The sequence below is a fragment of the Ctenocephalides felis genome, unplaced genomic scaffold (assembly GCF_003426905.1).
Source record: "Ctenocephalides felis isolate EL2017-DRISC unplaced genomic scaffold, ASM342690v1 CF-g0.4_SCAFFOLD_01170, whole genome shotgun sequence".
Lineage (NCBI taxonomy): Eukaryota > Metazoa > Arthropoda > Insecta > Siphonaptera > Pulicidae > Ctenocephalides > Ctenocephalides felis.
Window position 1 is genome coordinate 29,169,126 of NW_020537324.1, and position 25,944 is coordinate 29,195,069.

The window sequence follows — 25,944 nt, forward strand, 5'->3', positions numbered from 1 at the left end:
CTGAATGTAATGAATAATTTTATATCATCTATGTTATTTCGTTTCATATTCCAGGACTAAGATCAATTACATTTCTTACTACCAAAGAATATGTGTATTGAATTGTCATTATATGCACAGCGATAACATTTGTACATTTATGTAAGTATCAAAAATTTGTAATATTATATACATGAATGTTGAATTGTATTAAATATTTATCACGTTATCTAATGATGTTTTGATCATAACGTTTGATATATTGAATGTTTTAATTGTTATGCTATGTTTGAATTATGCAGGTCCAAAAGAGAAAAGTTATGTGTATTGGGTGTGTGGCATATGTTTTCTAATGTCGGGTAGATTGGGGCTTAAAGGTGCACAGGTAAAATGATCCACCACCGGTATCTCAAAAAGAACTTCTTACCAACAATATTTAAAAGTAGAAGGCTGAAGGTGTATAACTTGCCATCATCTTGATTCTTACGAGGTTGCTATTAATTCTATTAATAATTTGATTTCCCGAATAAATTAATTATTCGGGAGATTAATGGAAATGTTTGAAAATCCATAACAAAAGTATTTTCTTTTTTTGTTAGATTTTTTGGTTGTGAGCTCTGTTATTTAGTTCACCAGACCTTAATATAATTCTTAATTATACGTTATTTAATTGTTTTATAAGAGGTTTTGTTATTTTTCAAATTAGCTTACATATATGTGAGGGATAAAAAAGACCAACTGATACTTTACCCTCGCAAAAGTGTAATCAATAAGAATATAGTATATAAAAGAGTAAATTAAGGTAAAAAGGGCAATTTTAAAAAAGATACATTAAATAAATATTTATTCCAACTCTGCTGATAACTATTTCTGATGAAATACCAGATCAAGGTTATATACAGTGCTATCTCTGTAAAAAATGTACCCATGAATTTATATTTTCATTTGAATAATGTAGCTATTATTTCATACTATCTCTTTAAAGTTAAAAACAAATTGCTAGAACTTCTCGTACCGTAATTAAAAATCTTGGTACAGAACCCAAAAAAAATTGCACAAAATATTTATTAAAATCTCTATAAAATATCTGATAATTTGATGTACATATGTTCAATAAACATTTTTGACCGCCAAATAAGATTTTTTCAACTTATTTTTATTGAGAGTTCATAACCGCTGGACCTGCCTTCCAAAAAATTTAATCAGTTTTTCATCTTGTTAATACAAGTAAAATGTTTTTTGAATTTTTAAAATCGGACGCTCCGTTTTCTTAAATACTGATTTACCGTTTTTGGCACTTTTTGCCCCGTATCTTTGGAACGGCTAAACCTGCCTTGGCCAAAAACTAATCAGCACGAGTCCTTATCAATACGAATCGAATGCTTTTTGAATTATTCAAATCGGTTGATTGGTGTTCCCGAAATCGTCAACAAAAATTTGTATCCGCACACACACACATACATCCATTTTTTCTAAGGTATTCAGAAACCTTTGAAACGTAAAGATTAATAAAATTTTTCATTTTCGATTTTTTTGCGATTATTATAAATTACCCTACGGAGGTTAATAAGACATTGAATCAGTTCGCCTCTGGCTGTCTCATTTTATCCCGCATTTTATGAGGTAAAGAGGACCAGGCGACAAATTTTTGAAAAACAGCAAAAAAACACATCATCTCTACAATGATGAATTAGCTGAGAGTTTTACTGAACATAGTCAGATAGTTGTTTGTTTGATATGTGTTATGTATTGTGATACAATTGGTTTGGTCACAAAATAATTGCCTAAAGTCAAATTGGACCTTTGTGCTCCGTCCTACCCCCTTACCAATGAACACGAATATGAAGTCAAAGTTGGGACCAACATACAAAAAAAGAAGATAAATATAAAAAGACAGAATCCATCTAGTAATTTTTCTGCATTTTTATGTATGATAATTAATTTTTATAATTTTTGTCGTTTCTTCTTGAATATCTAATTCTTATTTCTTCTTAAATAACTAATCTGCAACAGATTTTTGTGACGGTTTTTTTTATCTCTGTTTTTGTATCATATCATCAGGAATTTGCACGTGGCGAATACTTTACTGATTATTAGGGACTAATTCCAAATTAAACTCATACAATAAGCTACTTTTATATAAACCAATTTGGTGTTATGGAATACAATTGTGGACAGTGCTCAAATGTCCTCAACTAGACAGTAGTAAATAAAATAAAGTATAAAAAAAATAAAAAGGAATTTGAACATCATCACAAGACATGAAGAAATCCGTTGCAAGTCATTTAAGAGAAAAGAAACAGAAAACGATACAAATTATATCATTTTAATTATCAGCCAGAAAAATTACTAGGTTGGAGAAAACATATATCGTACACCCAGCACAGACAACTTCTTTTGTAAACCTGTGTTATTATTATATCAAGTCTGTAACAACTCTTAGACTTAAAAATATTTATAACAATTGTTTTAAATTTGATAAAATGGCCAGTAAATGAAGCTAATAAAATGGTAAATTTTTCTTGCTGTTTGATATATTAATCATAAAGTTTAATATTAGTTTTATGATTTAAAAATATGCTTATTGACCAAGTTTTTTCTCCAATGCCGTCGTACCTTACACCCACTCACCAATTAATTTGTTAGTGGACGCTTCTTACGCATAAATTAGTCTTCCGTCTGAACATGTGATTATATAATAATCTTTCGGTTTAGAATTCAGATTAAAACGATGATTCATTTTTAATATTATCTGTGCAATTGTGAATCTATATGCATTTATAATTAAAAATATTTTTTATTATTTCTAGGATTAATATTTCAATTTCAATTTGATTATGTACATCAAGATTTCTCTCGGGTTTTGCTTAATTTATGAAGTTTTTAGGAAACATTTGTGCAAATAGCTTTAATATCTTTTTTATATCATATCGTTCACTAAAGAATATTTAGTGATAGTGGAGCGAGTTAATAAATAATTACAAAATTTACAACAATATATATCTTTTGCGCTAATAAACTCATATTTATTAAAATACCATACAAATTATTTAAAAATATAATTGAAAGTAAAGTAAGTATCTTCAATATAATTATTTTTAAACGTGATTGGTTGATACAGCGACTTCAAAATTAAAATTTATGTAAAGCCTTTGCGTAAATTAAACCCAAAGTTATTGATGTACAATAATAATTGAATATAATATAATAAGATAATATAATAGAAGTGCAAATTTTCTGTAAATTTTATGCTAAGTATTTTTAACTTGGAGGTATGTAATTTTTATATTTTTTTATATCTTTATATACCATCTATAATCTTTGTTTTGCCTTTTTTCAGAATTTTTTTTATTTTAGATAAAATTTGAATTAAACACAGGTACTTACTACTCACAATGTGTGAATTTCAGGAATATATCTGCGGAGCGAGTCCTCATATTCATACAGGTAATCAAATTTAAAGAATTACATACTCGTATACATTGCTAATGATTATTTTTATCAAGCAATTATTGTTTTATGAAAAATTTATATTTATTTTGTTTAAAACAGGTGTTCAGAACAAAACTTCTATCACTATTCATAATGTAACTGAGCCACAAGATAAAAAATCATTTATTCTGTGTTTATGATTTTTATCTTCAGATTGATTGAATCATTATCTAAAATTAGTATTAACTTTAATTAATTAAGTAAAAGTGGCATTTTGCAATAAGACAGATTGCAAAAAACTTTACAATAGGTGTAAATCAATAGGCAATTAGGGCTTAAAGTGCCAAAAACAGAAAAAAAACGACAAAATCTCCAATCTAATAATTTTTCTTTATGATAATTAAAATTAGACGTTTAATCTCAATTGATGCAGAATTACTTGAAACGTCGAGAAAACTTAAAATTAGCAAGTCGGATTGTAGACTAATTCGATTTGGCGACTCTCAAGTGGTTAATAATATTAAATTATGAATAATTAAATTTAATACATTATCAACTTCCCGTAGGGTAAGTTATACTAATCGCAAAAAATGGAAAATGAAAATTTTTATCTTTACGTTTCAAAGGTTTCTGAATATTTTGGCATACCTTAGAAAAAATGTGTGTAGGTGTGTGCGTATGTGCGTGTGTGGGTGTGTGCGTGTGTGGGAGTGTGCGTGCGTGTGTATGTGTGCGGATACAAACTTTCGTCGACGATTTCGGGAACACTGATCAACCGATTTGAATAATTAAAAAAACATTCGATTTGTATTGATAAGGAGACGTGCTGATTAATTTTTGGCGAAGGCAGGTCTAGCCGTTCCGAAGATACGGGGCAAAAAGGGCCGAAAACGGTAACTCAGTTTTTAAGAGAACGGAGCGGTCGATTTTAATAATTCAAAAAACATTTTACTTGTATTGACAAGATAAAGCATTGATCAAATTTTTATGACGGCAGGTCTAGCGGTTTTGGAGATCCAATAAAAAAAGCAAAAAAAATGTTATTTGGCGGTCCAAAATGTTCATTGGACATATGTACATCAAATTATCAGATATTTTATAGAGGTTTTAATAATGTGTACACATTCTGTGTAATTTTTTATGGGTTTCATACCAAGATTTTTAACTACGGTACGGGAAGTTCCAGAAATTTGCCTTGAGGTACGTGCCATGCACCCCACTAGTTGTACTTAGCTTGGCATCATATTATATAAACTTATTATACTAGCTTGGTAGCATATGAGTCCTGCTCCATTTTACGAAGAGAGTTGCAAGAACTGAGATAAAAGAAAAGTTTCTCATTATGTAAATAATCATTATTTTTATTCTTGGTGCATAAATTTCTATATTTTACATCCAATGTAGAGCAAATCAGCAAACCAAATTTCTCGGTTTCTCAAAAATGACAAAACTGAGAAAAAACTTTGACTTGCAAATTACATGCACGTTGACGGGCACGTTTGGTTTGGTGACAATCCAAATCCTATATATAAACTTTCCAAGTACAAGTCTAAATGAATCAGTCGCTTATGTGACATCGCGACCAACAGACGAGGAGACGAGAAGCATCAGCAACGGACATAAACATATATTTATATTTATGTACAAAAGCTCTCGTTGACTCAAATTTCGAGCGTCGTCTCTTTGCCGAACGACAAATACTGAATTAGAACGAAAAGTAGAGCACTCACGTTCACGTTCGTTCGCGGTTCAGCATCTTATTCCTTGAAAGAATTCATTCATTTTGATTGAATTATTTCATCTGACTATCGTTAGCGTATGAGTGATTCATTGTTTAAATAATATGTTTGCAGTTTAAGAATTTTATAAAAACTTTAAAATGAAGTTGTGGCCAGTTTTGTTGTTGGTGGCTGTTGGATGGGTGCATTGTATGACCGTTGATAATGGTAAGCTTAATTTATAATTATTAATTATGAAATGAACATATATATATATATATATATATATATATATATATATATATATATATATATATATATGATATATGAACATAATCATGCATATAATACTCTTTGTGATCATAATTTATCATTTCATTTATGTAGAGTGGTATCTCTAAATCCATTTCGAAGGGGAGTAACTGTAGAGTCACCACTCTACATGAAAAAAATAATGAATTATAATCATATAAATTATAATATCTAACTATTTTTTGCACAAACAAATGAATAAAATTATGTATATAATAATTAATGTGATTATAATTGATTTATTTATGTAGAGTGGTGTCTCTATATCTACTTCTAAAGGGAGTAGATAAAGAGACATATGTATATAATACTTTTTGTGATCATAGTTTATTAATTCATTTATGTAGAATGTGTCTCTACATCTACTTCGAAGGGGAGTAACTGTAGAGACACCACATCTTCATAAAAAAATAATAATTTGTAATCACATAAATTATTATATATAACCATCTTTTGCATAAACAATTGAACATAATTATATATATTATAGTTTATGTGATTATAATTTATTAATTCTTTTAGTAGTGTCTCTACATCTACTTCGATGGGGAGTAACTGTAGATACACCAATCTTCATAAAAAAATTAATAATATTGCAACAATATAAATTATTATATCTAACTAACTTTTGCATAAACAATTGAATATAATTATGTATATAATACTTTATGAGATTATAATTTATTAATTCTTTTATGTAGAGTGGTTTCTCTACATCTACTTTGAAGGGGAGTAAATGTAGAGACATTACTCTCCATAAACTACCTTTTGAATAAACAAATAAATATAATTATATTTATAATACTTTATGTGATTATAATTTATTAATTCCTTTATGGTAGAGTGGTGTCTCTACGTCTACTTCTAGGGGAGTACATAAAGAGATACCACACTTAATAAAAATTTAATAATTTATAATGACCATAAATACCATACATAAATCATCATATCTAACTACCTTTTGCATAAAAAAATGAATATAATTATGTATATAATAGTTTATGTTATTATAAATTATTAATTCTTTTATGTAGAGTGGTGTTCCCATATTTACTTTGAAGGGAAGTATCTTTACAGACATACATAGAAACACCACTTTACATAAAAGAATTAATAATTTATAATCTCATAAATTATTATATCTAACTACTCTTTGCATAAACAAATGAACATATTTATTTATATAATAGTTTATGTGATTATAATATATTAATTCTTTTATGTAGAGTGGTATATCTACATCTACTTCTAAGAGGAGTAAATGTAGAGACACCACTCTACATAGTTATAATCTCATAAATTATTATATCTAACTACTTTTTGCATAAACATTGTCCTTTACTTCAATTAATTTCTGCTAAATTAATAATTAACATATTAAAATAATTTCAAGTCAACACATCAATAATAATTTTTATCCACAATTTTAAGTCATCACTTCATGATAACAATACAATTAACAATATTTCTTTATGATAACATCGAGCTTAACATAAAAAATACAAGAGTGGATCAATAAATAAAACAATTTTCAACAAAGTTGAAAGTATATTATTGCAATTTTTACTTCTACTTGGAAATTAGTTTCACACGGACTTGCCCTAGAGCATTTATTTAAAAAAATATTCCTAAAAATTATGCCATCAAAAATTGTTTGGATGTTTTCAAGCATCCTGGTTTTTTAAAATAAAGTGAAAATTTATATTCTTTCTTTATTAATTAAGATATTTCCTCATTGGAAGTGTAGTTGAGCTGCTAAATGATAATGAAAATAATATATGGTTGTCTGCCCAAAAATTTCATATTTTTTTTATTCTACTTCCGACAATGTTTTACAGGAAGCACTCTTTTTGCAGAATGGGTCCAATTCAGTTTCCTTTGCCTTTAATGGTCGTACTTGGTTAGAGCTCTTTCTTCACCCTTTCTCAGTTCTTCTTTATTTGTTTCTTTAAATTTTCACTTTAAAAATGTGAATTTGTGATGAATTTGATTATTTTTTTTATCGAGAATATTATTAGGGAAATTAAACAATATTTACTTTATATATATTTTTTTCTGCTTGTTCTGTATAGTTTCGTTATCGTTAATTATTTGTTCATAATTATTTTGTCTCTATTTGATTCATTATATTTGTATGAATTAAAACTATTAAAATATACTATAAACTATTAAAATAATCTATATTGTAATGTTATGTTAGGTATTTCAATCTATAATTCTTTGTTAATTATAATAATGACGAATAATTATTATTAAGGTACAGAAATTATGATAGATATCGTGTTTATTACATTTTATTGGGTTTATTTCAAACTGGATCATCTATATTTTTGTGACCTTTGTAACCGAGATACTTTTCTAGACAGGATTTGTCCCAATTTTGAGTTATATATCCGGCAGACATTTCGTAAACAAATTTTGGCACTGAAGCAAATCGGGACCATTGAACTCTCTTTTTTTAAATTATTTGTATATTTATAGTCATTCATATATAAATGGATTAATGAAAAATTGGCCATAAGAATTGAATTTGTAATTGTGAAAGATAAACAAATATTTAGCAATAACGACAAATTCCAGAGCGCAAATATTTGATATCAGTTTTAAAAGTGAACTTAGCAAACTATGTTATCAAGCTGTTGAAAAAAATATTTTGATCAAACTAAATTACTTTTATATCTTCTTCTATTTCGTCCAGTACTAAAAAACAACTATGATATCTATGAATATAATGTTCATATAATATGTTTATTGCAATAAAATGCATGATTTATAATAATTATAATTTATTTACAGCAAGTACGAAAACATTGAGATCAGCAATTACTTCTGATGAATTAGAAATCACAATCCGTGATTTAAAACCAAGAAAAACAGGAAGAACTCTTCCAGAAGTCCTCTTGGCTGTAGATTTTCCTCATGCAGCATATAGGTTCACAATTCTTTTGGATTGGACGTCACAAACAGGTAAATAAATTAAAAATAATTAATAAATAGAAATAATAAATAGTGTACATACTAGGGTTTGTCGGTTTTCAAAAACCGGTTTTTTGACGAAAATTATGGAATTCGAAAACCGGTTTGTCAGTACAAAAATTCGGTTTTCTCTGTATAAATGGAAAATGGCAAAAATAGCCAAATATAAAAGATAGATGCAAGCGTTTTGATTCTTGAAATCATATCGGTTCATTCAACCATTATTTTATACCTGTGTATATATTAATTTAAAACCAGTGGCGGATCCAGCTTCGGCGTCAGGGGGGGGTCATAATTGAAAAGTTTTTATAGTCCTCAATGAGTATGTAACAAATTTAATATATATATATATATATATATATATATATACACATATAAGATAGAGCGGGGCTTCGCGGGTAAAAAGGTCCACCACCGATATCTCAAGGAGGTTAAGGATTAAAGTAAAGTTAAGGATTTCTTAACAACAATATTTGAAAGTGGAAGGAAAAATGTACAACCAGCCATCACCCTGATTCTTACGACGTTAAAAGAAGCATTTTTACAAGAGATAAATTAAATAAATATTTATTTCAACTTTGCTGGTTGTTAAAATATCAAATTAAGGTTATATATAGAGTTATCTCTGTAAAAATGTATCTATAAAATTCATATTTTTCATTGGTTGAATAATGTAGCTAAACCCCTTTAAAATTAAGAATAGTAAATTGGATTGTTTGTCCTCTCGCCGTCCGATTTTACCCCGTCTATGGGGTAAAAAAGACTAAATGACAAATTTTTAAAAAACAGAAAAAAACACATTTTTACAGTGATGAATTAGCTGGAAGTTGGACTAAAATATAGTCAGATGCTTTTTATTTGATGTGTCCTATTGGTTGTTATGTTTTTTGTTTAGTTTTCACAATATAATTGCTCAAAGTTAAATTGGACCCGCCTAACCTTATATATGTGTATTTTTTTAAAAATAATCTGCGTCTTTGACGTAAGTCAAATTTTGACCTTTCCTCGACGTTTTCTCGTCTGAACCGATGTTAAAATTTAAAAACTATAAAATGAAACTGGATAAGCGCTTGCGTTGATTAGTTTTTTGAGAAAATTGGTCGATCCGTTTCTTTACTATTGGCAGAAAAGTGCAAAAATTATCGTCCATGTTTTTGTCAAAAATTCTTAGCCGTTTTTGCTTAAACTATTCGATTGATATCATTTGGAAATAAATGGTTTCTGGCGAAGATCGGTCAAGTCGTTTCTTTTTCATAATAGGTTGTCATTTTTTTGCGATTTAAGTGAAACTTTACATGGCGATAGAGTTTCTGCTCTAAATGAACGTACTAAACTAGGCCTGCGACAAGTGGTTTACTTATGATAATTAAAGTTTTGGATTATTTTCCATCAATGTGTATTATTCAAACCATTTTTCAAAAATCACTACTATATTTGAAAAAAATTTCAATAGTTTCTCACTTCAAAATGGTTTACAGCGATGGACAAAACGTGGACAAAAAAATGCGGACATACAAAATACACACACACACATATCAATTTTTTCTGAGGTATGCCAAAGTATTCAGGTATCTTCAAAACGTCGAGAAATGCAAAAAAATTCATTCAAATCTAAAATGATTTTTTGCATTTCTCGACGTTTTGAAGATATCTGAACTCTTTGGCATACCTCAGAAAAAATAGATGTGCGTGTGTGTGTGTTTTGTATGGCCGCATTTTTTGTCCACGTTTTAGGGCGCACATATCAACCGATTTGAATGGTTCAAAAAACAATCGATTCCTATTAATAGGGAGATGAGCTGATTAGTTTTTGGCAAAGGCATGTCCAGCAGTTACGGAGATAAAGAGCAAAGAGTTCAGAAAATAGAAATCGAGTTTTTGAGAGAACGGAGCATCCGATTTGAATGACATAAAAAACATCCAATTTGTAATGATTGGGAGAAGATATGATTAGTTTTTGGCAAAGGCAGGTCCGTCCATTTCGAAGATACAGAGACAAATGTGCAAAAAATGGTAGTTTTTGAGAGAACTGAGCGACCGGTTTGAATGATTCAAAGAACTTTCTGCTTGTTTTGATAAAATAATTGCTTTTGAAAAAAAATTGTTTCAATTTTTTTTTTCAAAATTTATTTTTTTTGTATATCGAAAATAATTCAGATTTTAATTTTAATTCTGACTTAAGATTAAAACTTATATACTTTAAATAAATAGTTTTAACTTTGCAATTCAGTTTATATAATTTTTATAAATATTGGACATTGTTACAGTATTTTTAACAATCTATTTGAAAACATTTAATATTCCTCGAACATTTCGTTACGGTACGGGAAGTTTCAGCAATTTGCCTTAAGGCACGATGCCATACACCACTATTTTATATGTTGATTAAGTCGTCTATTAATAGGATTACTGAAAGTTCTTGCATAAGGGCCACTCACAATCAGTTTATTTTTTTGATTTTTGAATGAATTTTTTTTCCTAAACTGTAATAAAACATATATTCGCAATACGATTAGAAAATCCTTAAATTTTAGGGTTTTTGATTCCGCCATTCGTCTACAATCAGTTAAATATTCGAGTTGTAAAATATGTTTGGTAACAAAATACATAAATAAGATCATTATGAAGTAATTTTGTTGTTGAATTAGTGTTTTATCTAAGTCCTAAAACAGGCTCAGGGGGGGGTCATGACCCCCGTGACCCCCCCCTGGATCCGCCACTGTTTAAAACAGTGTGTCTTCTTCCTAAAGCAGTAACTTTCTCTACTCAAATTTCAAAAAAAAGAGTAAATTTTTAGCCCTAGAAGCCACAAATAAGAAAACAAAATCTTATAATTAATATATCAGGCTTTAAAAACAATTAAACCTGGTTCAGTTGCTTGATAGACGTTCTCATTTTTTTTAAATCACATTTTATTAAACATTAAAATAATTACAATTTTTAAAATGTTTTTTATTTAAAAATGTATTATTTTCATTTATTCGAAAACTTTTCTTTCACTGAAAATGATGGCAATAATGAATAACGAATAATTATTTTCAACTTAAATTTAGAAAATATTAGTTAAATTTTGCATTCCATTTTACAATGTAAAGGGTTGTAAAGTCGTTGATCGTAAAGGGTTGTATGAATTATTAGTCTTAAAATCTAATTGCAAAAACTTATTATGAACTTTATATTTGTACTTCAGTAACAGTATTATTGTATATTTCTTATTATGGCGATCTACTTTTTTCATAACTGGGATTTAAAAAATGATTTTGTCGTTTGCTTATCGAAACTAACATGTTGCAAATACGAATTCCAAGAAAACTGTGACTATTATAAATATAACATTATAATTAGTAATGATATCATATTTATGAAAAATGTTTTTGTATTGCAAAGACGACATATTAATTATGTAATAAGTATTCAAAATATATGTCAATGAGGCTACATTATCTTTGAGGTCATCTTACTATCGAGAATAAGTACGATTTGATATGCTCATAATGGACATGTATAAAAGTTTAATAACCTAATTAGTTCCTTTCATTCAAAGAATATATCTCAATTACTCAACTCAATTAATACTCAATGAGTAATTGAAATTGGATTGATGACTTTGATGTATATTGATAGATATCCTAAAATTTGCTCATATGAAAAATTAATCAGGAATTCATCATTTTATAGAGAAAGTAACTGAATTAACTAATTTTCTTTTGTTGTTTTATGTACATTCATAGTATAAACTTGGCCCAAAAATTTTATTTACAAACAGCTTTCAACAAAAGATTTTTCTTAATTAGTATCATTCATGAATACTAGATATATAGATAATAAAAACATTAATAATTATAAAATAAACAATTAAAATTCAACGAACAAAAGTATTATATTTTTCATTAAAATTTCATGAATAGTATAGTGACAGTATATAGTCACATAATATAGTTACAGTATTAAAATATCAGGTTCTTTCTAATAATAAGTTGAAATTATTTTTATCAAACTGGCTATAAGAATTATATATTATATTGTTTTTAAATTTATTATATCTCTTTGTGAAAATTAGTTTTTCAAAACTCATTAAACGAATAATAAGTTTTTTTTATATGTATTAGAAAATGAATTTAAAACTATTTTATTTGTAAGAAAACTCAGTGCACGTGATGTCAGGATTTCGTGCACTTCATGTCTGATTGTATTTTTAGTTGCAAATAATGAGGATATTTTCAATCTTTTACTTTTTAAAAATGAAATATATCTACATTCAAAATAAAAATGTTCTAAATATTAACAAAAACTAACTGAAGATTGTTACTGAAAAATTCTAGTATTTTATTTCAAATATGAGGTAAATACTATGAAATACATTGTAATTCAAACATTAATATTTTTTACTTTCGTTTCAAGTTGTTTTGGAAACTACCAGGCTTGGTCAAAGCGAGTCAAAACAAGCATTTGCTTTACCAAACCTGGACACCGAGTCCTTTGTCTCCTCATTAATCCTGCACGTCAGACAGGAGCGTCCTGATGCCCGAATTGAAGTGTATGAAAACTGTGAGCTAAGGGGCACTTTCCATACCAATACCACTTTTAGGGACGCATTCGAGTCGGAAGATGATCACAAGAGGGTTGTCAAAGTGGTAAGTTATAATAGAATTATAGTAATAAAATTATAATAGAATTTTAGTAATAAAATTATTGTGATTGAAATGGACAAATTCAAGAAAATTGCAAATTTTTTAGTCAAGTTAAGCTTTATTGAGTGTTAGATTTAAATAATAAAATAATAAAAATAAATAAAAATAAAAATAATAAAAAAAAACACTTGCAAGTTGCTATTTCGAACAAATTTCACTCCTTAGGTTAAATTTTTCTCTCCGTGGGTTACAAAGTATTATTTCTGATTTATTTAAAGCGAATTAAAATTTTTGACAATGCAAAATAAAGTAAAGAAGATACTGGTTAGATTTTCTAAATAATTAAAAATTGTTAATCCCATAGATAAAAAAAGTATATGATTAATCCTAATACCTTTATACACAACACAACTGTATAAACATAAATCTTATTACCATTTAAGGGGTTACTCGAACAATGTATTACTCGAACAAATGCAATGATCTATATGCTAAAGATATTAGAATATATGAATTGAATATAGAAAATTTTGTTGCAATTTTGTTTTCATAAAAATTAAATAATAAATCATATTTACTAAAAAGTATCAAATTCAGAGCATATCGTCTATGTTTTACTAAAGATATAATTTTCAAATTCAATTCAAATTCATTCAATTATTCTCTTCCAAGTTGAATAAATTCACCATCAATCACAAAGATGAAAGGCGCGGCTCATGTAGGAATGCTCGTGTTTTATAATAATTATTATTCAAAACAAGTTATAAAATAATTGTTTTGATATCTGTATATGTCTCGGAGAATCTGAATGAAACCTTGTTTAGAATGGTCAGACGTCATGACAATATCATCTGTTTTTTATGGACATAGATTGGGAACATGTTTATAAATAAAACATAAACATATTGTATATTTTTATATAAAGTATCAAATGTCTGTAGTATATAAAGAATCAAATATTTAAGCACATAGGGAAATTCTCAATTTGTGTTATTTTTCCTAAGTCAAACCTCTTTTAAATTGTTCAGAAATATTAAATTTGATTAATTTGTTGACCTCAGTAATTTATTAATTAAGAAGAACAATAATTATTAAAATTCAACTAATATATGGTAGGGCAGGGCACAAAGGTCCAATTTGACTTTGATCAATTATATTGTGAAAACCAAACAAATCATATCACAACAAATAAAACATATCAAACTAACAACTACCTGACTATTCCGTAAAATTCCCAGTTAATTCATAATGGTAGAAATGTGTTTTTTTTGCTATATTTTAAAAATTTGTCATCTGGTCCTTTGTACCCCTTAGTTAGTGTAAAATGAGACAGCCAGGGGCACACAAATTTAATGTCTTATTTTTAATTTTAAAGAACTTTTACGAAATAATAGATTTATTATTTGATCAATGCAAAATATCATCATTAGATTATTATTATTATGAGTAAATATTTTGCGAAGATAACTCTGCATATAACTTTAATCTAGTATTTTATCAGAAAAAATTGTCAGCATAGTTGAAATAAGTATTTATTTTATATATTTTATGCAAAACTGCTTTTTAAACTTTATTTTTTCTTTTATTCACTATTCTTATCGTTAACACTTTTGAAAGAGTAAAGGTTTAGTTGGTCTCTTTTACCCCAACTACATGTAAGTTTTTATAGTGGTTAAAAAAACTGTTGAGTCCTACCTAAAAACAACAATGCAGTTTTCAAAACATTTAAATAACGTAGACTTAATAATTCTATTAAGGTCTAAACAACAGTGCTCACAACCAAAAAACTACCAATGAAAGAAAATAGTTTTGGTATGGATTTTCATACATTTGGCTGGTTACATATATTTTGTCCTCTACTTTCAAATATTGTTTTTAAAAAGTAATTAATAATTTACTGGTTTTTGCGATATCGGCGATGGACGTTTTAGCCCGCAGATCTTTCAGCACCGCTCTAAATCTAAAATCTAAAATCTAATAGCGTCTTGACACGTAAATGTAGTCATATGACATTAAAACACAAAACTGTATATTTTAAATATTTCTATTACTATTTCCAGTATCGCGACAGAAGGATGCCCCTAAGTGTTGACGGAGGTACGACCTTACAGAAGGAACTCGCTCGTGTTGGCTGCCACACTTCGAAGGATGCAGAATCCTACCAGGAAATCATGCAGATGCAGGCTGATGGAGTTCCCAACAACATTAGACGCGGAGACATTCCTATTATGCATTCCGATTGCGACGGTAAAATAAATTATAATTAGAATCTATCGAAATCTTCGTGCAAATCTCTTTGTTATTGAACACATAGCACAGTATATTATTAGATTAGTATTACTGGCAGTTGTAGTTTGTAGTGATACATGCTAATTGCATAACATTTTTTTACTCTTATTGCTGGTTTAAAAATAAATCCTATCCATCGATGATGATGTATTGTATGAGATGGATACATTGCAGTACATTTTACTAGAGGTTTATAAATATCTTTATTACAGATTTGTTAGTACAAACGCTGATAGAATTAATAGCAGTCGTAAAACATTTGCGTGGAGAAGTTGAACAACAAAAAGGAGACATTCATTGGATACGCAACAAATTGGAACAATGTGATATTTGCAATAGACCAGAACCAGTTAGAGAAATTGATTGCACGACGTACCCATGCTTCCATGGTAAGAATGATAAAAATTATTATAAGAAACTTAGTATAAGAAATACCTAAGAGTACGATTTTAACTCTTTGGGAAAGGCTGTCCACTTTAGTGGACAAACATACTCTGTGAGGCACAGGCTATTTTATAAGCAATGACTCAGTTTGCATCGAAAAGTTGAATAAAATACATATAGCAGTGATAAACAGTGTTGTATTTTGAAAATAATTTTAAGTTATTTTAATAGTAGTTTTTACCTTTTTTCTTTGCTATATAGTCTTTTTTTAATATTTAAAACGACCGAGCGCTTTTGAATATGGCAAAACGACTGGTAAATTTTGTAAATTAAGCAGTAGTGAAGATGAGTTTCAAATAGACATTCATACAGACAAATTTTACGAAATTACTATTCGCACCGATGATAGTGATGAATGTGATGATGATATTATCCAACCAACAAAAAGAAGAAGAAGTTCGACAAATTAAATGAAGAGCGGAAAGACATTAGCGAATGTGCCGATTCTCCTTCAATAATCGAGTTTGACATACATTAACAAACACCCCGACTACAAATACCAAGCAATATAAGACATCCAATAGATTATTTTACTTTATATTTTACAAATGAATTATTAGACAATATAACAGAAAAAACAAGCCATTATGGCAGCACAAGAATGAAAAAATATACTGACTAATCAGTGGCATATTGCGAGGGAAAGAAAAGAGCGGCGAACAACATTTTATTGTAAAACATGTCAAAATCAACCAGCTATGCATTTTAGAAATTGTTTTGAACGTCACCATTCTTTATAAAATGATCAAGAATAAATTAATATTATATTTATAAATGTATGTCTTCCAATGACCACAAATTTTTATCAAACAAATTGCATAACATACACAATGAAATCAAGTTTACAGCAGGTACAGTAGATTGTTTTGAAATCGGTGTCGTCCCGTAGGTGTTAAAAATTGGACTGGAGAGTTTGGAAAAAAAATGAATTTTTTATTTATCCCAAGTTTGCTGATTTTTATTTGCCTATTTAATTTATTATGCTCAACATCTAATAATTATTTGTACTAGGCAAAGAATATTTTTTAATGGGCAAATATTAATTGGTAATAATTACTTAACTACAAAATAACATTGGACAAAACTATGATATTAGTGTCTTAGCAAATGATAAAATTCTTACTTATGACTGATTTTTTTTTCTAGGTGTTCATTGTACAAATACTGCCAGAGGCCCAATCTGCGGCCCATGCCCTCGTGGTTACATAGGTGATGGAAGGGATTGCAGGCCTGGACTCAAGTGTGATGACCGACCATGCTTCGAAAATGTACAATGTTATGACACTCCTGAGGGTGCACAATGTGGACCTTGTCCTAGTGGTTACGAAGGAGACGGAAGACAGTGCAGAAGACGTGGAGGTTGCGAAGCACGCCCTTGTAGCGCAGGTAATTAAATAAAAAACTAGGTGTGAGTGGCATTTGACTTCAAGACCAGATACATAATTTTTCCAATATAAGTAAATAACCGACTTAATCAACGGAATTTGAGAAGAACAATGTTTAAAATTGTGGCAGATTTCCATATAGAGACAAAACCGAAATCAAAATTTAGTATACTATATTTTGAGTCTTGTTAACTTTAAGAGCATTTTTCCTAATAATTTTTTAGAAAATTAAAATTTATAGTTATAAGTAAATGTTCAAGATTACATTTTTTGTTATCGAAGATTCAGTTAATGAATGATTGGATAAATAGCAGTTTGCACTTTGAATTTGAATGCCATTCTAATCTTATGATTACATATTTATTAACATCCCGGAAAAGATAGTTATGTTACAATTTTATTTTATGATTGATTTATGTTTATTACCTAAAATGTGTTCGTTTCTCAATTATGCTTATCTATATTATTTTCCTCAGGTGTGCAATGTGTGGATACTGATTCATTCCCATACTACCGTTGCGGATCATGTCCTGCAGGATTCACCGGAAATGGAACCAATTGTCGTGATCTTGATGAAGTTAGTACCAAAATCAAAACCAAAACCACAAAGTACTATCGACAAAGACAATTTTATAGTCAATTTGATGGTCGTTAAACCATCGAATAGAAAAGCAATTATTCTCAATGTTACCAATCTTCTCTCAAATAACTTGTATTTTCTAAATATTAAATTATATGATAATTATCAAAACGGTTTATATTAGATTGTACTTCATTAAATAGAAAGTCTACAAGACTATTTTTTTGAAACATTTTGAAAGAAACTAAATATTAAATTAAATTCAACTTGAGTCATTAAGTGTCTGACTTCTTCTATTGCTACAAAGTATTATCTACAATAATTAGCTCATAGACAAACAAATATAAGCTCAAATACAAACAAGTTTATGAGTTAGCTTAATTAAAGTATAAATAAAATACAGCATTTTATATCTGTTTAAAACAATGCTGTATTAGTTTGTCACATATGTCTTTATAATATGATTTTGTATAAAATATTACGATATGAATAAAAGTGATGGAAATAATAAGAATATTTTTATTGTTTTCATAAATATATTACCTTACCATCAATTTTTATATTTAATCTTAGTACGCAAAGTTATTTCTCAGTTGGAATTAAATTAGATAGAAAAAGTCAGACATAAATAACTGATTAAATTATTTTCTAATTTAAATTAATTTGAGATCGTAATTTTACGTTTGAGGCGTTTGTTATGTCTAACATAATTAAGTTTAATAATTTCGCTCATAAGATTTATATATTTATCTCTTTTTTACGGTTTGTTAAACACTGCTGTATTTGTACCAAAACATATTTTAAGATTTTCCTGAAGAGGGGTCCATTAATCACGTGATCGATTTTTTAGGGATTTTTAGACCCCTCCCTCCGTCCTGATATTTAAAGTTACTCTCCCCCACCAAACATCACGTGTTTTAGTTACGTAAAATTTTCGAACAATTTTTTTAAATTTACGAATTTTAAAAAAATAATAGGTAAAAGAAATATACGTGATATCTAACTAATTTTTTGTGATTTTTTGTCAAACTCCCACCTTCCCCTAAAAGCCACACGTGATTAATGGACCCCCAACTAAATATCACAGTAATATATTAGAATTCGCAATAATTTAACTCAAAATGATAAATCTCAAAGCAATAGTCGACAAAGTAGATGTCGGATGCTTTATAGGCCACACTCGATACATAGGTTGTTATGCGTATGTCGTCTATAGGCGACGCTTGTACCGATAGCGTCAAATAATTATAAAATATTTTTTTAAGCAAATAAACAAAATCTGTTGAAGAGTTTAGCAATAGGATTCAATTCATTCGCAATTAATGAAAAATGCATAAAATGCAAAGCATAATGCTTGAATGCTTGAATAAAATATCTTTTCTATTTATTTTATAATATTATTAGTAATCGCAAAAAAATCGAAAATGTCGTCTCTATGGTGCTGTTCACAATTTCTAAAATATTTTAAAATAAAGAAAATAAAAAAAATTTTTTTTTTTTAAAAGTATTTTTTTTAAATAATCCTTTTTTAAATGTCACTTTTTTCCAAAAATTTAAAGTTTCTCAAGAACAGAATTTTCTCAAAGTTTAAAAAAAAATCTTTTTAAAAAATTTAACTTTTGATACGAAAAATTCCAGCAAGTTGCCTTAAGGCGCGATGCCCTACACCTCTGGTATTATATGTATATTTACTTCTCTGCCCATAATAAAATATGTAATTTTTTCAGTGCGACCTAGCAGAACCGTGCGACCCGTTGACCCGCTGTTACAACCTGTCGCCCGGTTATCGCTGTGACGCTTGCCCGGCCGGCTACCGCGGTGGTGCCGTAGAGGGTGTCGGCATAGAGTACGCGAGACGTAACCGCCAACGCTGCGAGGACATCGACGAATGCCAAGACGGACGAAACGGTGGATGTGTGCCCAACAGTGAATGTATCAATACGGAAGTAAGTAATATTGAAATATTCAAAATATTTGTTATTAAGCAGCTAAATAAGTGAAGTAATATTAAAACTTAATTTGGGTTGAATAGGGCATAAATTAAACTTGAATTGATTGTAATTAAATATTCTGACTTCTGTATTTAAAACATTGCTACTTTATAATTAGAAAAAAAATTTCTCGGTTTTTAAATATATCTTAAATTCAATTTCTTATTTGTTTGTGCATCAACTCAAACAATCATTTTGCATATTTTTCACGTTACGTTAGATATTAAATTAATTACTTTATTAATTTAATTTTTTTGCTCGCCAATTTAGTACTCTGTTTGTGATTTCATCAGTGAGTCTTTAAAGTTTAAATTCTTTAAAGACATGTTTAAATTGTTTATGGTATTTTAATATAATAACCAAATTAAAAATGCAACCACACAATCAACAAATAAATTAAACCTTCATCAACTGTGGTTAATGAGTTTGAAGATATGAAATATTTTATGAAATAACACAGTGTCTTTTATAAAAAATAATAATAAAAGGAGCATTTAAATGTTCAAATTGTATTTGAAATAATAATAACAATAAATGGAAGTCTGCCTAAAGGCAGGTCCATGGTGTAAAGACATCACAAATCAATGATTTCTTTTGCCCACCTTATTTATTATTTGCATTACCATTTCATTACTTTGCTTTGAATTGCTTTGGTTTTTAGTTCTCTGAGTTTTCTCTTTTCATAGGTCATCAATCATATGCAATTTTCTTTTTCCAAGTTCTTTAAGTCTTTCTATTTTACATTCGGGTAGCTGTCGGTTTCGCAGTTCCGATCCAGTTTCCTTTCCTTACCACGATCGTGATCAGCCCAGTTCTTTGTCCACTCTTCTAGGCATTTTTTCATTTATTATTTTATCTGTAAACTCCATGTCTCTGATCCGTTCAGCGCTATGCTCCAGGCATAACTTTATTAGTCATTTATTAGATTCTTCCGCAAGTTGAGTCTCAGCTTGCTTGTCATTAGCTATTTATTGTGAACGCTTGGTGCTTGCAATACTCGCTTTGTCTCTCTTGTGCAGTATCTAAATCTGGTCAGAATGCTTCCTAAGGTCTTGAAAAAATTCACATCTCTCGATTTTACTTCCGATTTGCCGATGTTGATTTTCATTCCAAATTTTGTAGACACTTTGACGATTCTGATATTCTGCTCATCATCCTTTGTAGCTTCTTTTCGGTATTCGATATCACCACGATATAATTTGTGTGTATTATCGTAGTGATTTTTCTTCTTTCAATCAAAAAAAATTCAAAGTCTACAAGTACCTTGTTGACGAGCCATTCTCCGTATATAGGCTAAACAAGATCGGTAATATGCAGAATCCTTGCCGCTATTTCTATCTATTTCGACACTATTTGTATCTCTCTAATTTATTTACTTTTACATTACCTTATTTGAATTAATAGGTATACATTTTAATTATATGAAATAGTATTTACAATGAAATCACTAGTAATAAAAATTTACTTATTATTATATTTTTTTCTGTGATATCTATTAGGTAGATAGATTTCTTATTATCTAAGTTTAAAACATGGGTGGAGCAACATAAAAATGTGTAGAGTCTTTTATAAATATTCATATATCTATTTGATATTTTGTGACTCATCTAGTTGACCTTGATAGAGAATTCAGACAGTATAATGAACGAATTGTAACGGATAACAAAAATACTAATTTAGGTTTCCATATTTTAGATTTTAAATTATAATGCACTGATAATAAGACAAACCTAGTCTCGAAACGTTTGTAAAATTATTATTTAATAAATCAGTGCAAAAAAGAATGTTGTTTGTTCATATTTATAAATTAATACATATAAACATTTATAACGTATGAAATTTTATATGAAAGCATATAATGCAAATATCACGTTTGTCTAGGAGATGAATGAATGAATGAATTGAATTTGTTATTATGAATCAAATATAAAATTTAAAAAATTTTGCAGATAAGACGTTTAGTGGTGTATCCAAGTAATATACTCACTTAGATGTGAGCACCCTTTAAAAATAACTATTTACATATTATTTTTATTTCCAGGGTTCCTTCCGTTGTGGTCACTGCATGCGCGGTTACCACGGCGACCAGAACATCGGCTGCCACAAACGCGATGGTGTATGCCCTGATGGTACCGTCTGTGACGAGAACGCTGAATGTCGCCACATCGGCGGCGGACGATACCGCTGCAAATGCAAGGCGAGTGTTCGATATCTCATGTGCCCACCACACTTGAGATAGGCAGAAGATGAAAATTATCCAAATTTAATACCAGGCAAACATATATTTGAAACTTGGTCTTATTGAAAAAGTCTTTGGCAACCTTATATTTTAAAATATAGGTTAATAAATTGAATTATCTTGGCTATACTATTTTGAAGCTTTACTTCTTTTGAATGTTGGTTAATCAAAAATGAATCAAATACCATACACAAGCGTTCTGCACTTTAATGTACAAATTTGATTTTATATTTACTTAAATAACATAGAGTAGTATTTGTTATTACCAAGATAAAATGAAATATTTTTTTACTTATGTAGTTAATGTAGGATTGTTCACTAGGTAGCATTATTATGTTGTAAAACAATGTACACTTGGCATTAAACTTTGAATAAAAACCATAAACTTTGTGTCTTATTCATTACACTACTCACCGCACATTAAAAGCACAAATCATATAAGCACACTTCATAATATTGCAATTAATAACGACAATTTTACTAATAACGTAGTTAGATTAATAACTATTGTTCACTAGCATTTAAGTTAACATAGTGTTACTTATATCTATTATTTCTTGTGAACAATTTTCAAAAATTGTGCAGTGAGTTGTGTTTAATGAATATGAAACAATGTTATGGTGAGTGAAGTTTTATGTCTGCGTGATATTTCTTAAGTTTTATTATAAAAGTTAGAGATTGTAAGTAAATTTTATATATAATTAAATATATTTTAAATATTTTATTATAATTTTGTAATAAGTTTTGTGAATTAGGTGGCATTTGCTGGTAATGGATTCTCTTGCGGAGGTGATTTGGATCTTGATGGATGGCCTGATGATGACTTGGATTGTTCCGATCCACATTGCAAGAAAGATAATTGTAAATATACTCCTAATTCTGGTCAAGAGGATGTTGATCAAGATGGAATTGGTAGGCACAACTCTCTAAACCTATTATCAATTAACAATAACAATAATATTATACTCGTATTTCTATATTAGGTGATGTTTGTGATCCTGATGCCGACAATGATGGAGTGTTAAATAATCCAGATAATTGTCCACTGGTATACAATCCTGATCAAAGGGACTCTGATACTGGAGGACCTGACAGACAAGGTAATAGAGTGATATCAAATTTTTAATCATTTCAAGTAATGTTTCCGATCAAATATGCTTGATCTGACCAAATCTCTCATGTTACGTCATCAATTATTTTAATAATGCATTTTGATTTCAGGTGATGCTTGCGATAATTGTCCCAACGTTCCAAACCAAGACCAAGAAGATACTGATAAAGATGGTTTGGGAGATGCCTGTGATGACGACATTGACAATGATGGTATCAAAAACGTCCATGACAACTGCCCAAAAATCCCTAACAGAGATCAACTGGACACAGACGGCGACAGATTTGGAGATGTTTGTGATAACTGCCCAACTGTATCTAATCCTGATCAATCTGATATTGATAATGATCTGATAGGAGACGCTTGCGATAGCGGACTGGATAGGTACAGATATTGAATTTAAATTTTTTTATTGCATATAAATAATATTATTTATGTGTTTTAGGGATCGAGATGGTGTTCAAGACAGCATCGATAATTGTCCAAAGATTGCAAACAGTGATCAATTAGATACTGATAATGATGGAAAGGGTGATATGTGCGACCCAGATGCAGATAATGATGGAATACCAAACGAGCATGATAATTGTCCAATTGCTTATAATCCTGATCAACAAGACGCCAACTCAAATGGAGTAGGTGATCTTTGTGAAGATGACTTCGATATGGACAGCGTGCCTAATTATCTTGATAATTGCCCTAATAATTCAAAAATCTTTTCAACTGATTTTCGAACATACCAGACTGTGGTTTTAGATCCAGAAGGTAATCCTAATATAAATCTAAAATAATTGATAGAATTAAAATTTAAAATCATTTAATATTGCTTTTTAGGTGATTCTCAAATCGATCCTAACTGGGTTATTTATAACAAGGGTGCTGAAATTGTGCAAACAATGAACAGCGACCCTGGATTGGCTGTAGGTTATCATAGTTTTGGCGGCGTTGATTTTGAAGGAACCTTCTTCATCGATACAGAAATTGATGACGATTATGTTGGTTTTATTTTTGGGTACGTTCTATTTTAGTTAATATTACTTTATTTATTGATGCAATCTTATAAATTTAAAATATTTTTATAGGTTCCAAGATAATCATCGCTTCTACTCCGTCATGTGGAAGAAGGATACTCAAACCTATTGGCAGGCTGCACCATTCAGGGCTGTTGCAGAACCTGGAATCCACATCAAACTGGTCAACAGCAAAACCGGTCCAGGTGAAATGATGAGAAACTCCTTATGGCATACTGGTGATGTTGAAGATCAAGTGAGATGATATGACATGGAAAATCTTAATTAAAAACTTGTTTTGTGAATATTTAGCAACAAACACAATATTTTTAGGTGAAACTTCTTTGGAAAGATCCACGAAATGTAGGTTGGCGCGAAAAAACAGCTTATCGTTGGTTACTTTTGCATAGACCTAGAATTGGTTTGATAAGGTTGAGAATATTTGAGGGAGAGAATATGGTCACTGATAGTGGCAACGTATACGATTCTACTTTGAAGGGCGGAAGACTTGGTGTTTATTGCTTCAGTCAGGAAATGATTATCTGGAGTGATTTAGTATATCGCTGTAATGGTAAGTTGGCCTATTATATATGGATTTGATTTTGTAAATATAATCTTAAATATTAACTCAACGATTTACGTTATAGATAATGTGCCAGAAACGATATACCGCGAGTTACCACCAAAACTTCGACAATCTGTTTCAATCGATAACAGTCACGGATCATAATATCGAAACAGGTTTATTTTAAATTATAAATCATTAATATTAAATTATTAGTTTTAAAATAATTAAGTCAATTACATAAGTGGAATATATAGCTTTAACACAATGCCTATCACATTATTCTGAATAATATTAAAAAGATTTATATATTGGTGTTCATTGTTCACAACTGCGTGGATATATTCATATTATACCAAATTAGTATAACTTATGTTTAAGTACTTATATGTTTAAATTATAATATTTTGAATATTAAATTAAATTTAAAAAATACTTAATTTCTTATATATATAATCTAATCTTATATATGAATTAAAAATTTGTTTATATTATAATTTTAAAAATCTGTTCTCAGTAATTTTCTGTAGGGTAAGTTATTGTAATCGTCCTAAAATCTTTACGTTTTTTTAAGGGTTCTGAACATTTTGGCATACCTCAGGAAAAATGGATGTGTGTGTGTATGTATGTATGGATACAATATTCCGTCCACGTTTTTGGGCGCACAGATCAACCGATTCGAAAAACATTCGATTCCTATTGATAAGGAGATGTGTTTATTAGTTTTTGCCAAATGCAAGTCCAGCCGTTTCGGAGATACGGAGCAAAGAGTGCACTTTAAATAGAAAATAGAAATCGAGTTTTTGAGAGATCGGAGCATCCGATTTGAATGATCTAAAAAACATTCAATTTGTAAGGATGGGGAGATGTCGCAATTAGTTTTTGGCAAAGGCAGGTTCAGTCGTTTTGGAGATACAGATCTAAATATGCAAAAAAAATAACAGTTGTCAAGAGAACTAAGCATCCGATTTGAATGATTCAAAAAACTTTCTGCTTGTGTTGACAAAACAATTGCTTTTGGAAAAAAAAATCCATTTTTTTTTCAATGTTTTTTTGTTTATCGAAAATAATTCAGATTCTAATTTTAATTTTGACTAAAATTATAATATACTTTAAACGAATAATTTCAACTTTGTCATTCAGTTTATATAATTCTTATAAATATTAGACAATGTTACAATATTTATAATAATCTATTTGAAAACATTTCATACCCGTCGAACATTTTGTTACAGTATGGGAAGTTCCAGCAATTTGCCTTTAGACACGATCCCATACACCA

General features: G+C 29.1%; 1 protein-coding gene across 1 annotated transcript; it reads left to right on the forward strand.

Moving 5' to 3' along the window:
• Positions 1–5,227: 5,227 nt before the first annotated feature.
• Positions 5,228–24,827, forward strand: LOC113367068 (cartilage oligomeric matrix protein-like). The gene is made up of 17 exons (XM_026608697.1): positions 5,228–5,357; positions 8,238–8,408; positions 12,819–13,051; positions 15,109–15,295; positions 15,550–15,726; positions 16,928–17,167; positions 17,643–17,743; positions 19,474–19,692; positions 21,779–21,934; positions 22,732–22,888; positions 22,960–23,076; positions 23,198–23,471; positions 23,533–23,852; positions 23,922–24,099; positions 24,170–24,353; positions 24,431–24,668; positions 24,745–24,827. The coding sequence occupies exons 1-17, from the start codon at positions 5,291–5,293 to the stop codon at positions 24,825–24,827; spliced, it is 3,102 nt and encodes a 1,033-aa protein (XP_026464482.1). The 5' UTR covers positions 5,228–5,290.
• The last annotated feature ends 1,117 nt before the right edge of the window (positions 24,828–25,944 follow it).

Coding starts and splice junctions, on each gene's coding strand:
- LOC113367068 (XM_026608697.1), top strand. CDS start 5,291: ATGAAGTTGTGGCCAGTTTTGTTGTTGGTGGCTGTTGGATGGGTGCAT. Junction 15,727..16,927: donor GACGTACCCATGCTTCCATG/GTAAGAATGATA, acceptor TTTTTTTTCTAG/GTGTTCATTGTACAAATACT. Junction 24,354..24,430: donor CTGGTGATGTTGAAGATCAA/GTGAGATGATAT, acceptor CAATATTTTTAG/GTGAAACTTCTTTGGAAAGA.